General features: G+C 36.6%; 1 protein-coding gene across 1 annotated transcript in view; it reads right to left on the bottom strand.

Annotated features, from left to right (window-relative positions):
* Window positions 1–12,320, bottom strand: part of LOC150108634 (uncharacterized) — an 83,154-nt gene extending 70,834 nt beyond the window's left edge. The window contains exon 1 of the mRNA XM_090416091.1: window positions 12,116–12,320. Coding sequence (XP_090272217.1) covers window positions 12,116–12,189 — 74 coding nt within the window. The 5' untranslated portion in view covers window positions 12,190–12,320. The remainder of the gene's footprint in view (window positions 1–12,115) is intronic.
* Between the last annotated feature and the right edge of the window lie 2,231 nt (window positions 12,321–14,551).

Here is a 14,551-nt window from a genome sequence, read left to right as displayed (position 1 = left end):
TTTTTTTTTTCCAACTAGAGATGAGTTAGGCCTCAAAGGTGGCAGGTTTTATCCCCTTCCAGAATGCGGAATTTTTATTTCTTACAACTAGAAAACTGACAGAACACACAGTAAACAGATATTTAAATAGACAGGGTGATTCTAAATTATTGTCGGGATTTCCATGGCCTATAATTTTCAAACCGGAAAGAACAAAATAAAACTGCTTACAGAATATGAAAGTAACTCAAAAAGTTTTATTTGGCAATGCTGTACTCTCCGCATTGATGTCTGCGATATAATATGACGTCATCCTTCAAAATGGCGACTGTTCAAGAGAAAGCAATGTGCGTCCTTTGGTTTTTCGAAACAAAGTCCGTTTTCACAACGCAGCGTCGTATAGAAAACATCCACCTCCTAATAATGCTATCTAACGTAGGTTAAAGCAATTTCAAGAGACTCGGCACCGAAAAAGGAGTGGGAAGACTGAGCACTTCGAAGGAAGATGTTGATCGAATCCAGGACGCATTTTATCAAAGCCCACAAAAATCAGTTAGACGAGCTTCTTTGCATTAGGTATGCACGACTGTTTGGAGGGTTCTTCATAACTCCTTCAACTGTGTGCCTACAAACTGCAGATTGTGCAGGCTTTACAGCCAGAAGATAAACCACGGTGTTTCCAATTCACCCAAGACATTTTGTCAAAAGTTAAAGCTCATGAAAATTAAATTATCTTCGGATATGGATTTAGGGATGAAGCAACGTTTTGCATATCATGGGGGGGGGGGGGGTAAATCGTCATAACTGCAAAATACAGTGATCAGAAAATTCTCAATTCATTCGAGTACTCTAAAGAGATAGTGGAAAGGTTAATGTCTGGCGTGCTTTGTCATGTTCTGAAGTTTGGGGACCCTTTTTCTTTGCGGAAAAAAACAGTGGCAGTGGTGAATTATTAGTTTATTACTCTATTAGTTGGAAGGTCATCAGCCAAATGTGGTGTTCCAGCAAGATGGAGCACCACCACATTATATATATATATATAATATGTATATATAATTATATTATATATACACCGCACACCTAGCACACCCGAATATTTCGGGTGTGCTAGGTGTGCGGTGCTCATCCACGAAATATCAGTATCATCGATATTATATATTTGCATTTATTCCCGTTCAGGACTCCCCCATTTATTTGCAGACTTAAAATTGAACACAATATACTAATGCTTCATTGTCCTCTTCAGGAGGGCAATAAAGCATTAGTTTCATGAAGAGGGCACATTTCGACGCGTAAACATTGCGTGAAGCTCGGGTGTGCTTTCAAAATGCATACACCCTTCAGCCCTTCGAAAAGATGTGAAGAGGGCACAATGGGTCAGATTCTTAGCTTTCTAATATTTATAAACCGCTGAGAAGGCAGGCTAGGTGACCTAACATTTTGAGCTCATCCAGCACATAGCGTCTGTGATTGGTTATTGTGTCAACCAATCCAATTCAACGTTGTCACTTGTCATGAGTTGAGTGCTTTTTGTATGCGATGGCTGTATTATAAACAGCTGGTACACATGTTTTCTGGAACTGAAAATTTGAAAGTGGATATTACGAGAAAAATGCTAATTCTTTTTCTCTTGCTATGCAGTATAGCATCTGTTGAGGTTGCAAAGTTTTTTAACGGTATAGAGACATTTTTATTCTACTCTTCAGAAACAACAGACAGTAAAAATTATCCGAATAAAAATGAATATTCTGTGTATTATAAGACGTTGTTGATCTACAACAAAATACCAGCAATATGTGAGATTGATAAGACAGAAGAACCGCTGATACTAAAAAAAAAAAAAAACTAAGGAATGTAGGATTCCCGAAAGTGTGGATAATTCCGATAATGATCGGATGTTATGTGCTCTGAGTTTCAGTAAACAAAAGAAAATTCTTGAAAAACGGAGCGAAATATACACAAACCAGAGAAATACACATAACATGTGCAACAAATTTTACGAGATGATTTGCTGCTCCATCAAACCATATTTATTCCTGCAATTCTCTCTCTCTCTTCATAAGTATTTTTTTTTAATTATGCCATCATAAATTCACTTATTCATGTTCAGACTTTATAGGATCGTGCCATTCGCTCTACCCAGCAACTTATAGGACACACACACATCACAAATGATAATTATTAATTATTCGTTTACCATTAATGAAAGTGTTTCTACTCACATGTATTCTTTCCTATTCTTACATGTCTTATAAATGATGGTTCACATATTTTCATCTTTGAGTATTTCAGATATACCAACCAAATATAGCATTCTCCTTCATTGTTGTTTTCTAATCTTAAAACAAACAGATCGTTCCCCCACTTTACGCAGAAGTATTCAAAGTTATCCTGCAATTAATTTCATTGGACCAATTAAGATGAGCGCTGATGTGCTATGCCCTCTCAAAACTTTCATACATCGATAAAAATGCAATCACACGGTCGTGGGCGTCCACTGGGAGGAACTACTCCCTGGGATCTATTAAAAAATTCCACAAATTATAATCGTAAAATTGATTGAGATATGTAATCTTACACCCCTCGACCCTGGGACGCTTTGTCTATCTTAAAATTTTAGTATGGGTTGGCCTGTTGTGGGGTAGCCATAGAATATGTGTTTTATTGCAGCAATAAAACACGTGTTCCTGTTTTTGGTTCATCTTTTTCTGATTTGTGAACAGTGAGACCAGTTCGTTTGACCTCTGTGTCTAGGGAGTCACTGAGTGAAGTGTGAATTGTAAATTTATAGTGAAACAAATTTAAACAGAAACATACATTTTTAAAAGGTAAGTGTATGTAATTTAATATTATTTTACTTGTTAGTTTTATGATTTTTTTTGCTTTTAAACTGAAATAATTTAATTTAGGATTAATTAGTTGATTTTTAAGAAAATATGCCAGTCAATTTTTTTTTATTTAAACTGAATAATTTGATTTAGGATTAATTAATTAGCTGATTTTTAATAAAATATGCCGGTCAATTTTTTATAACCCACATACATTAAACCCACATCATTAAAATTCATGCAAAATGAAAATAATGTATTTATAGTTTATATCGACAAATAATTACATCAAAAAAAAAGTAAAAGACATTTATTGATGCACGACATCACACCCAACCGAAACGGGCACGTGACGCCACTGATATATATATATATATATATATATAGAGAGAGAGAGAGAGAGAGAGAGAGAGAGACGGACGGCCCGGTTGGCCGAGTGGTTAGCATATCCGCTCTCCAGACAAGAAACTGAGGGTTCGAATCCTACGTAGGCATGGATGTTTGTGATTGTCTGTTCTCAATATGGACTGAGTCACCGTGGGAGACCCAAAACCTCCCGCAATGGGAGAGGCCTTCACTCTGCAGTGAGTAGAAAAATAGGCTGCTGATTTTTATTATTATTATTATTATATATATATATATATATATATATATATATATATATATACACGCATATCCCTCATTGCAACCAATTTAGTACTAAACTCATTTTCAAATCCCAGTACGTAAAAGAAGCAACATGCGCAGTTCTGTACTCATGGCTCTATACCAGTGGTCGCCAAAGGGGTCGATATAACATTGTTAGGGATCGATTCGGGCTCAGGGGTCGATTGGGGGCCGACAGAAAAATATAAGACATCATTGTATGGGTAATATTTAATTCGGTTAATTTGGATTATCTCCATGACAAAAGACATGGAGGTAATGACAACGCAATTAAGAGTGAATCGTGGGGTCAGTACCTCCATCTTACAGGTCCTATTCATGGACCTGTAAGATGGAGTAAGGTCATGAAAATAGTTACCAATCAAGTAGGCCAAAATGACGTATTTACCAATAAACGGATGTTGGTGGTTCCTGTCGGCCGGGGTAGTGGGAGCGAGATTGCAACACGTGCGTGGTTCTTATTTACTGATACTTACAAGTATTCGATCCCAGTTTCATTTTTGCGCATCGACATACAAGTGAGCGTTAATGTTCTAAAATTCATCAACATACATATTATAATTCAATCGTTATTCATTCACGAACTAAACTTCTCTATGTTGAAGAGTTGAGAAGCGCTGGTAGTAATACCAGTGATATTAATACCAGTATATTAATATCAGTGGTAATACCAGTGATATTACTAGTGATAGTACTGGTAGTAGTAATATAATAATATATACTATATTATACATACAATAAACACTGTAACTATAAAATAAACAATCTAAAAACTCGCATAAGTGTCTTTTTCGCTTGCCCTATTATAATTACGTAATAGTAAAATAGAGGAGGTCGATAAAAAGTCAAACTCTTGAAGGGGTCAACGGGCAAATAACTTTGGCGACCCCTGCTCTATACTATTATTCAACAATTTCATATTTTTCTGATCAACTCATTTTTTTTTTTTACACTCAATATAAAATTTCAGTTCTAACAGGAAATGAGCATGCATTCAATGTCCTCTTTCAGCACTTTTGAAGATTTGCGAAAGATGACATTTAAATTGCCTCCGGTAGCACGATATTCATACAAAGTTTTTATAAAGATCATTCGAGGTTCAAAGGTTATTAGGGAACACACACACACACACAGACATGGTGACCAGATAAGCGCATTTTCCTTAAGAAAAGTAGGCCAGCGATAAAACAGTGATGTAACCCGCAAGTTTTAGGAGCTTATTTAGAAGGAAGCTTTTGTGTTAGATTTCCTGATCGTTGGGAAGCGCCCTCTGCGCAAATCGGGACGTCACGGTAGAATTAGACTATTGTAGTGAAACAACACTAAATATGAACAGCGAACTCCCAGACGTATATAAAGATGTGTGTGGTTTTTACTAGCCTTTACATGGATTCAAAATTCGTGATCTTAAAAGGGTTAAAAAAAGCTACATATAAAATCTACACTTAATTAGAATGGTTATTATTTTAACAGTTTTACTTTAAATCCACTCATCTAAATTTCCTTACATTCTTGCAGTTTAGTGAGACTCGAGGAAGAAATCCTAATACGATGCATTTTATTAATTTTCTTTGCTTGTTAATTAGCGGTGCTTTAGCGTTTGAGAGGAAATATCGTCATAAAATAAATAATATTCTGCGCAAGCGCATTTTTACTCGCATTTCTGTATTCACGCAGTATTGGAGTTATTGCATATAAACAATGTAGCATTACCAAAAGATAAAGACTGGGTTATTCAAATGATACTGGTTTATACAGTATCTTTCAATATAAATAGCATTGATTCCGAATATTTCTTATAAAATTATGTTGTGACTATGAGTATATACTGCAAAACATGACTGTAGTATGACTGCAGACTATACCAAAAAATAAATAGTGGAAAGGCATTTTAGAAAAACAAAAATAAAGAAACATGAAGTAAGAATTCTAAAATCTTCGAGTTTATATAATGGATGAAGAAAAAGAATAAACGTGACGTCCATCGAAGATGCTAAAGGATTGGCAAAAAGCCATAGCATCGCTCTTTGCAGAGAAGAAAACTGGGGCGAAAACTGAAATGTTTTTTTTTTTTCGGCAGGAATTTCATCATGTAGAAAAAGAAGATGTCTTATAAAACACAGGGAATGATAATAAAAAGAGTGGTGGAAAGAGAAAAGAAAAAGGTGGAAATCCCACTGGACGAATAACCAAAAGGAGAAATGCCTTCGATCTTCTGAAGAATTCTCTCTCTGAAACATCTTGGCACACAAAGAAGGGATAATAAAAAAGACGGAAACTCACTGTTCTGTTCCGAAGCAGAGGGGTTATTTTTCAAGCTCCATTTGGCGCATTATTAGACGTTTGAACACGAAATATTTGTATTTGTGTCAAGTTGGATATTTTTTCGGTCTTTTAGCTAACTTTTTTGATATACCTAAATAAAGAATGGATTTTTTCTTAAAAAATATTAAATTAAACTTATAAATATTCCAATAATATGCTAGATGGTTTCAAGAAATTCTTAAACATATACATTTTGCGTAATAATCGGAATTAATGTACTAATTCCAAATCTGCTGTTCTCTGCATTATCCTAACACTTCTTAGGATTCACTTACATCAGTCGCCTGAAAGGCTTTAAATGCTGCACACCTCATGCAGCATAAATGCACGACCAGAAGAACGAACGATGAAGCCTCTTTGCCGTCGTTGAGGTCATACGTTACGCGATCGACCCGGTCTTCGGACAACGTAACGATGTTAGGTGAGTCTCATTACTAAAGAGATGAACTACGGCCAAAGAGGGGTTGATGGATAGCAGTTGCGAATAATTAATAACGACAACTCCTCAAGGTAAACATGCAATAGGGCGAACCCTGTGGCCATCGACGTAGCCACAGGCTACTTTCTAGACATGTAGGCATTACATTAAACTAATTGCATCTATTCATTCAATGCATATTGTGTGTGTGTGTGTGAGAGAGAGAGAGAGAGAGAAAGCTACCTATAATCCTGTGTCACTTCATGACATTCTCTGAACAGTAAAATGGAACACACACACACACACACACACACACACACACACACACACACACACACACACACACACACACACACACACACACACACACACTTCAATTTAAAAGGATGAAATTTTAACTTAAAAACTTAAATCACGAATGTTTATAGTATTTAATTGAGAAACTGGAATTTCCCACAATTGGTGAAACGTTTTGGTAGCTAAAAAATTAATTTAAATTTCGTTTGTTAATTTTAATGATCCATGAATTTTTTTTTTGTAAAACAAAAAAAAAAAGTAACTAGTTAAAACCACAAAGAAATTTAAAACCATATTTAATGAAGAAATAAAAGAAATGATAAGAAATGAAAGAATAAAATTAAGAAGAAATAAGAATAAAGATTCTTAAAATTACTCCTTAAATATGAAGGCGTATTTAAGGAACAATTTGGAAACAATTATAGCTGAATGATCATCCTTAGAGATTCCTGAGCTCAAAACTAAACCCATTTGATCACTTAAGTGTTTTCATTTGATATTCTTCAATAATCAGTAGCAGCACATCAACTGCTTAATTTCATTGCCAGTAACTGAATTATTGGTAATGTTGATAATCAAAGCAGAAACGTTTTATATTTCTTTAAATTTTCAATGTAATACCAACTGATTGAGTGACTGGGAAGGCGGACTGATGGTATAATAAGCTTTGCTATTAACATTAATAAAATAAAGATGAAACATAAGCACCGTCAACTAAGTTCAGATGAAAAGTGAATTTCTTTTTGGGGAAAGGAGGAGAGAAAAAGTTAAGTTTAAATAACTTACAAAAAAGCATTCAGTTGAGTCCTTTTTTGTAAAAAAGGACTCAAAGGACAAATTAACGGACTCTTTTAATAATAATAAAAAAGGATCTAAGCTTTTGACAAACCCAACGCCATGTGTTGATCAAACGATGAACTATCATACATTTTCCCATCTCTACAATAGTAATAATATTCTTTTATTTATTCGTGTGGGGTTCCTCCCTTTCCTCTTCCGTCCCTTAGGACAAGTCGAGCCCTCCTAATGAGGGATTGAGTATGTATTTTATGACTGTAGATCCGTGTGTGTTCACGGGCCGGTTTGTCTGTTCTGAGGGACGAAAAACCCGAGTTTCCAGGTGAAAAAACCCTTTCCCTCCGTATGAGACCGGCTAACTCACCTTTAGTCGAAAGAGATCGGATAAAGGTTCCTCACGTCTTGGACGGGAATCGAACCCAGGTCTTTCCGACCAAAGGGCTTCGTCTATACCGAGTGAGCTACGGGGGGGGGACTCTATAATAATAATAAAACCAAGAAACTCTTTGAACAAAACTAAATATCGTCCATCGAAGATACATTTTCTTTCCTGGATAAGTAACTAAGTTGTTGGGGAAAGGAGAAATTGTCATCATATCCGATGATTACAAATTGATGTATGAAGGTCTTTAATATGCTGATGTCTAAATATCTTAATCGTAACGCATACAAAACAGAAACTTTCGTCTTTGAGAGCACATGAACACAAACATACAAATTCATTTCACTCATATCAACGTATCAACACATTATTCTGTGTTGATACGCTGTTGATAGCACACTACTAGTTTAGAAGCACATCAAACAAGCCATACAAAAAAATAATAAAAAATAATAATAATAAAATAAAATAAAAGTAATCTGATGGAAAGAAAGATTTTGTATCCAAGAAGATTACATTATTCATTCATGAGTGTTGCTTACAGGCCCTCAGGTCCTGCCAGTTATCCTTGACTTCCGTAACCATAATTTTAATAGGATAAGATGGTAAATTTTTAGCCGTACATATATATATATATATATATATATAACCCTAGTTTTTCTTCTCTGGTTTCCAGGAGAAAAAATCCCTATCACTTCCTTACGAGACCAGGTAACTTACCTTCAGATGAAGAAACCTTTATAAGGATACTTCGATCGGAAGAGATTCAAACCAAGTTACAATTATATACACATAAAACTGTATATACATTAATTCAATAAATAACAACTGAATAGGAAAGTCATTGTCATCTATTTTAATTAACACGTACACACAAGAGAATTCCTCTTAGGAAAAACAAGTTTTAGTCAAACAAAACAACAAGTTTATTGAAAAAAAAACAGCTACGTCATTGAAAGAAAACTATAATTGAATACATACACCACAGGTGAAGAATGCACATAAATAATAACACCTCCCAATTAGCTGACACGAGCCTCCGATAAAAATAACAGTTGAGTAAGTGTTAAGTGAGGCTTCATGAACAATCGGAGGTTAGAATCTTACATCATTGTAACGGTGACCCTTGAGCTTATAAGAATGACCTACTAAAAACCAAACAACGTGACAAATAAAAAAAGGACATGTAGACGTACGAAGTAACCAATAAAAACAGTCCGGCTAAGGAAAAATAAAATGCCGAACAATATTATAGCCTGTTCTGGTCAATGTAGAGCTGTGCTCTAACATGGAGGAGGTGGAGCGAGAAACTAGTTCATTTAAGCGATCGTTGCCCGAGAAACTCATCATAAATCGATGTTTTAAGTCAACACAAAGTAGACAACGAATCTCACACTTAAAACAACAAAGAACAGGAATGGTGATGGTGTCAAAATAACATTCACTGTGGTAGGGGCGATCAATAGTTGTGTGAAAGCATCTTCGAAGAACAGATGCGGAGCCAAGAAAAGTCAGGTTAAAAAGAGAAATACTGGAAGCCTTTAGCCAATGGTGTGTAGGCCAAGAATGCGAGATGCTTAGAATAATTTATAGCTAGAAAGAGCCCGAGGCATCCACATTGTAAAACTGAAGAGGAGTAGATTCCCTCCCCCAAGCGAAGAGGTAATTGATGAGGTAATTACCCGAACTTACATGAATTGTAGGAAAACCTCCTGTATATAGGAACTGTATTATAGTTTTTACTGATTTTTTTTTGTCTGAAAACGATGTAGATAAGATGACATGTTCAGCTGTTAGAATCCATACAAGCTGCCTCCATTTTTTCCTTCTTTCTTTTTTTAGACTCTTTCCCCCCTCCTCCCTCCTTATGGTGGGTCTACCTGGTGATGACATTGAGTAACCTTTTCCTCTTACCCATTTATAGAATCGGGTCAGAGTGCTTGAAGGCATACTTTAATATAAACGTATGAAATCTTATCTTGAACTGCTGTTACGTACGCATCTCAATGCAATCTAAAATCAAGTGGTGCTTATCAGCCATTTTCACCATCACAAATTGATTTCACAATCGTTGGCTGGCCAAAAATAAACACACACACAAAAAAAAAAAAAAATCAGATATGTAAGGGGACGTGCTTCTTTTATTCCATAACTGTTATGTCTTGAAACTTTTCTCTAAAAAAAAAGTACACATCCTACAAAAGATATAGTCAGGGTACGTTATCACTAACTATTGCTATGATTCCCTTCTCATCCCCATAAAGAATTATATCTTTATGGAGAAAACGCATGCATCATGATTGTAAGCAAGGGGATGGCATTCTATCATGGATTCGACTTAAAGAAAACTCTGTTCATCAAATATATATCACCATCATTGTCTCTCACAGTCAGCTATAATTACCAGTAAATTCTGGAGACTAACCACTATTCTTTAAATTCTATTTTATCCAGGATCGATTTTGAAGACAACAGTAGACTAACTGGACTAGCGGCTGCTAAGGGGTTCATCTCTCTCTCCTCCTGATGTACACGTGTGCCAATTTTTAAGCATTTCATATGAGTACGGAAGCTGCCTTTACCGATCGATGAGATCCAAGCATCAATTGACGTCAGAGGCTAGTCAACGAGTAAAACCTAAATCTTTAATAGTAGTGCGGGGAACAAGGGACTGCCAGATATTATATTAGCAGATTAATATAAATTGCTGATGACGTAAGCACTTAACGATATAGAAGTAGTTAGACGCAATTGTTTTGAAGAGAGGATTAGAAACTCCAGAAATTGATTTTATCTTAACACGTAACATATTGTATGGGGGGAGGGAGGTGATCAATTCCTGATCAAAAAAAGTTAAAAAGCAACACGTCCGTTATTGTTTAGTGTATGAGAAAATAAAATGGAGAAGGTATTGTTAAATATGTACACTGGTCTGTATGTACACTAGTTAACAGTCAGTAAAACTGTTAACTAGTTTGACTGACCAGTCGAATCATAAACGGCAATGTTTTTGATTCGATTTCCACATCCAGACAGGTCAAGCAGTAGCAGCAGCAAAGCCCAACGCTCTGATACATTCCTGTTCGCACGGGGATAGCAACAACCTCGCATTAGTTCCCAAATCGATACAAACGTTAGGCTAATGAATGGCAGGTGGAGAATTCTTGGTTCCAATTATGTCGTAGCCCAGTATTCTAGCTTCCATCAGTCTCGTTGTGTGTTAGCGTATGTAAGGTATGTCGTCCCACGTGCAAGTATTTAGTTTCCTGTAGTATTTGGAACATTGCCTGGATCTGTAGTCATTAACCTCTCATCTTGCCTCTCTTCAGTTTGTTCCACGTATTCTTGGTTGATACCAGAAACTTATATTATGCAGCACAGACAAGTGGTTTCGAGTATTTCTATTTTAAAGCTAAGATGGAAAGCAGCATAGGTTAAAAAAAAAAAAAAAATCTGTCTAAATCAATACATCATTGGCCACTCCCCTCACATTCCAATGGTCTTCATGAAGGACGTCATTGTGCCACGAGGCAAAGCATCCTTCATGAGATGGCAGTTGTTATCTGCCAAAACGAAATTTTGGAAAAATTGCATTTAGGAAACTTTTAGTTCGAGCTCGGTCTGTGATTAGTTGACCCAGCTCCCGAAATGGCTTTACCATTACAACTTACCATTAGTATATAATTTAACAGATTTTAGTTAATTTACCATTAGTATATAAATTAACAGATTAGCATTAGAAGAATAAAAAAAAACTAATATTTTGTTTTCAGTGCATAAAAATATCTAAAAATGCAGGTAAATTGTGCAGCCAATTATAAATAACGTTTCAGCATTTGTTAATATCAAGATAACCTTTTGTTCTGTAATCATAACTAATACGGCAACAATCATGGCGACCATAATTAATGATTATTTGGAAAGCCCATACTTGAGTGTGTTTTATCAACTGTTGGATATGGAATATAAACTGTCACATTTCTTTAAATAAGTCACACATGTCACATTTAAAACTAAACGAATAATTTCAAGTAAATTTTGGCCTCTTTTTGTAACAAAAATTGAACTGCAAACCTAACATTAAAGTAACGATCTTGGTACATTTTACGTCTGCTGGACTTGCTAAAGTACGCATGTGCATTTTGACCTGTGTTGAATGATTACAAGATAAACTCGCGCTTACATGTGACTAACGGTTAATTGCACTATATTCAATGAAAAAGCACGCTACTAGCTAGCGGCTTGCACCGATGCTTATAAAAATGTCTGGTAACATTTACCTCAAACTAGCACCTTCACGCGCGGGCATTGACGCATGCACACGGATGATGGGAAGAGAGAGAGGAAAAGAAACTAGCATCATCTGTGCTTCACTGCATGGACAAAAACGTAAAAATAAGAAGCACACTTGAGGGTACTTACTCTCTGTGTTCGAACGTTGTGGAACTTTTCCGCAGAATACTCTTGGCAGGCTTCTTAGAGAGCAGCTCGGTCATGTCGTTAACGTCAGTTGGACCTATGACACTGGTACTTCGTATACTCCGTTCTAGGCTAGAGGTGCGATCCTCCGAAAAAGCGACTGGTTGCCTTTCTAATAGCGCAGCTTTACCTCACAGCATGTGGGCGGCTGTAGGAAGTGCAATCGTGTAATATTCGGCACGTGCCGTTACAGATTCCGGGAGCAGGTAGCAGTGGACGATCTAACTGCCCTCTGACGGAGGAACAGACAGATGGAGAGGTGACGTCATAGGTAGATTTCTTTCCCCCCCCCCTTTATTTTGCAGCAGAACTGGATCGGCAGACAATGTATATGTTTGTGTGAGCGATTCTTGTGACTTTTTAGCCATCTTGTGCGAGACTGTTTCCGCGGTGGTTATCTGCTCAATTATCGGGTGCTTTATCGTCAGAGAAATGGATGCTGAAAACGATGCGAGTTATGCATGATGGGCAGTTATATGGGAAAAGGTGTTCCTGGTGGGAGGATGGAAAGAGAGATTTTAGTTCATTTATTCACCCCCTCTCCAAGTGATTCTCACTATTTCATGTTAGTGGTATATTTGTACCTTTACTACCGTAATAAATGTTATAAGAGTTTAAAGAGAACTTATTTTCTAGCAATTATTTGCTTTTTAGATAAAACGAATACCCATGCACAGATGATTATCAAAATAATGGAAACACCCACAAATTTTTTAGAGAATTTTTTATTAATAACCTGTAGGTCCACTAGGGCTATTAGAACACCAGGAAATCGACGTGAAATAGACGGATGCAAATCATGTACATAAGATAATGGAATTTGGGACCATTCTTCCTGCAAAAAAATGTCCCAACTGTGCCAGTGATGTTGCAGACGGAAAATGTGACAACCTTGGAGAACCGATTGGAGATAACGCCTTATCCGTTTCCATACCTTGTCATAATCTTCGATACTGTAGCACGTGATACACCTACGATTTCTGCCGTTTTGGTTACGGCAGCTCCTGCAAGCTGCACTCCAATGATTATACCTTTTTGAAGGTCACTGAGGTCTGACATTTTGCACACTAACTGCACAACAGCTAATTCAACATCGACTCTGGCACAGATGTGTGATAGCCGATATCATACTGCACCATCACATCGCCGATGGCGTTGTCTCTGTGATTGTTGTTGTTGTGCAGTTAGTGTGCAAATTGTCAAACCTCGGTGCCTCCAAAAAAAAGGTATGATCACTGGAGTGCGGTTTGCAGGAGCTGCCGTAACCAAAATGGCAGAAATCGTAGGTGTATCACGTGCTACAGTATCTAAAATTATGACAAGGTATGGGAACGGACAAGGCATTGTCTCCAAACGATTCTCCAAGATTCGTTTACATTTTCCACCTGCAACATCACTGGCACAGTTGGGGCATATTTTGCAGGAAGAAAGGTCCCAAATTCCATTATCTTATGTACATGACTTGTATGAGTCTTTTCCACTTCGAATTCCTGGTGTTCTAACAGCCTGAGTTGGGCCTACAGCTTATTAATATAAAAAATTCTCGAAAAGGTTTGTAGGTGTGTCCATTGTTTTGATAACCTCTTGTATGTATGCTATGGGGAGAGGCTGCACTATGCATAAATATAAACAGGATATTCTGGAATTATCACTCCACGCCATTACTATAACTAACCTTCAGACGCTGATTTAGTAGTCGTGTATGAAGGGCCGGATTTAAGGTGGTCGTGATCTTAAGCCATAAGTTTTAAGAAGTCCACTGTAATGGATAAAATTTAGGCTATCTATACTGAGACAGAGGCCCTTTATAATGACAGGCCCTAAGCTGTAGGTTGTCACTCGTATGCGTTCATTCTGGCCTGTGTGAAGGAAGGAATCCTCAAGAAATGACTACAAGACTATATTAGACTGTACCAGACTAAGATAGTTGCAATATTTGTGAGACTGTTGAAAATAAAATCCTGTACCCACTAGTTGAGCAACCTCTCGTTACAAAATTCCGACTTCCACTTCTTATTAACATTATGAAAAAAAAATTTTTGACGTTACTTGCAAACAAACATTACAGAGGACAAATTAGTTGGTAATATTTTAACGAAAAGTAAGTAAGCACTGTCCCAAATCAGCAGCACTGCTACTTTAGCCTAACAGTTTTCAAGTGAGATCGTCAATATATATTGAGTATTCCAGTGATTCCGACTGCACTCCTCTGTAGTTCAGTCTTTTAATGGAAAGACTTGGATTCGAATCAACAACAAAAAAAAAAAAAAAGGCAAAAGATCGAAAAATCACATGCTGGCGTACACACAATAGAAAGGATTATCTGCACTATCATTATCAAAAAAAAAAAAAAGTTTTAAGAAGTCAACTTACTTATCC

Source organism: Typopeltis vanoorti, chromosome 3 (assembly GCF_054136105.1).
Source record: "Typopeltis vanoorti isolate ZY-2024b chromosome 3, IOZ_Tvanoo_1.0, whole genome shotgun sequence".
NCBI lineage: Eukaryota > Metazoa > Arthropoda > Arachnida > Uropygi > Thelyphonidae > Typopeltis > Typopeltis vanoorti.
The sequence above is the reverse complement of the archived record's forward strand: the minus strand, read 5'-3'. Positions and strand labels throughout refer to the sequence as shown.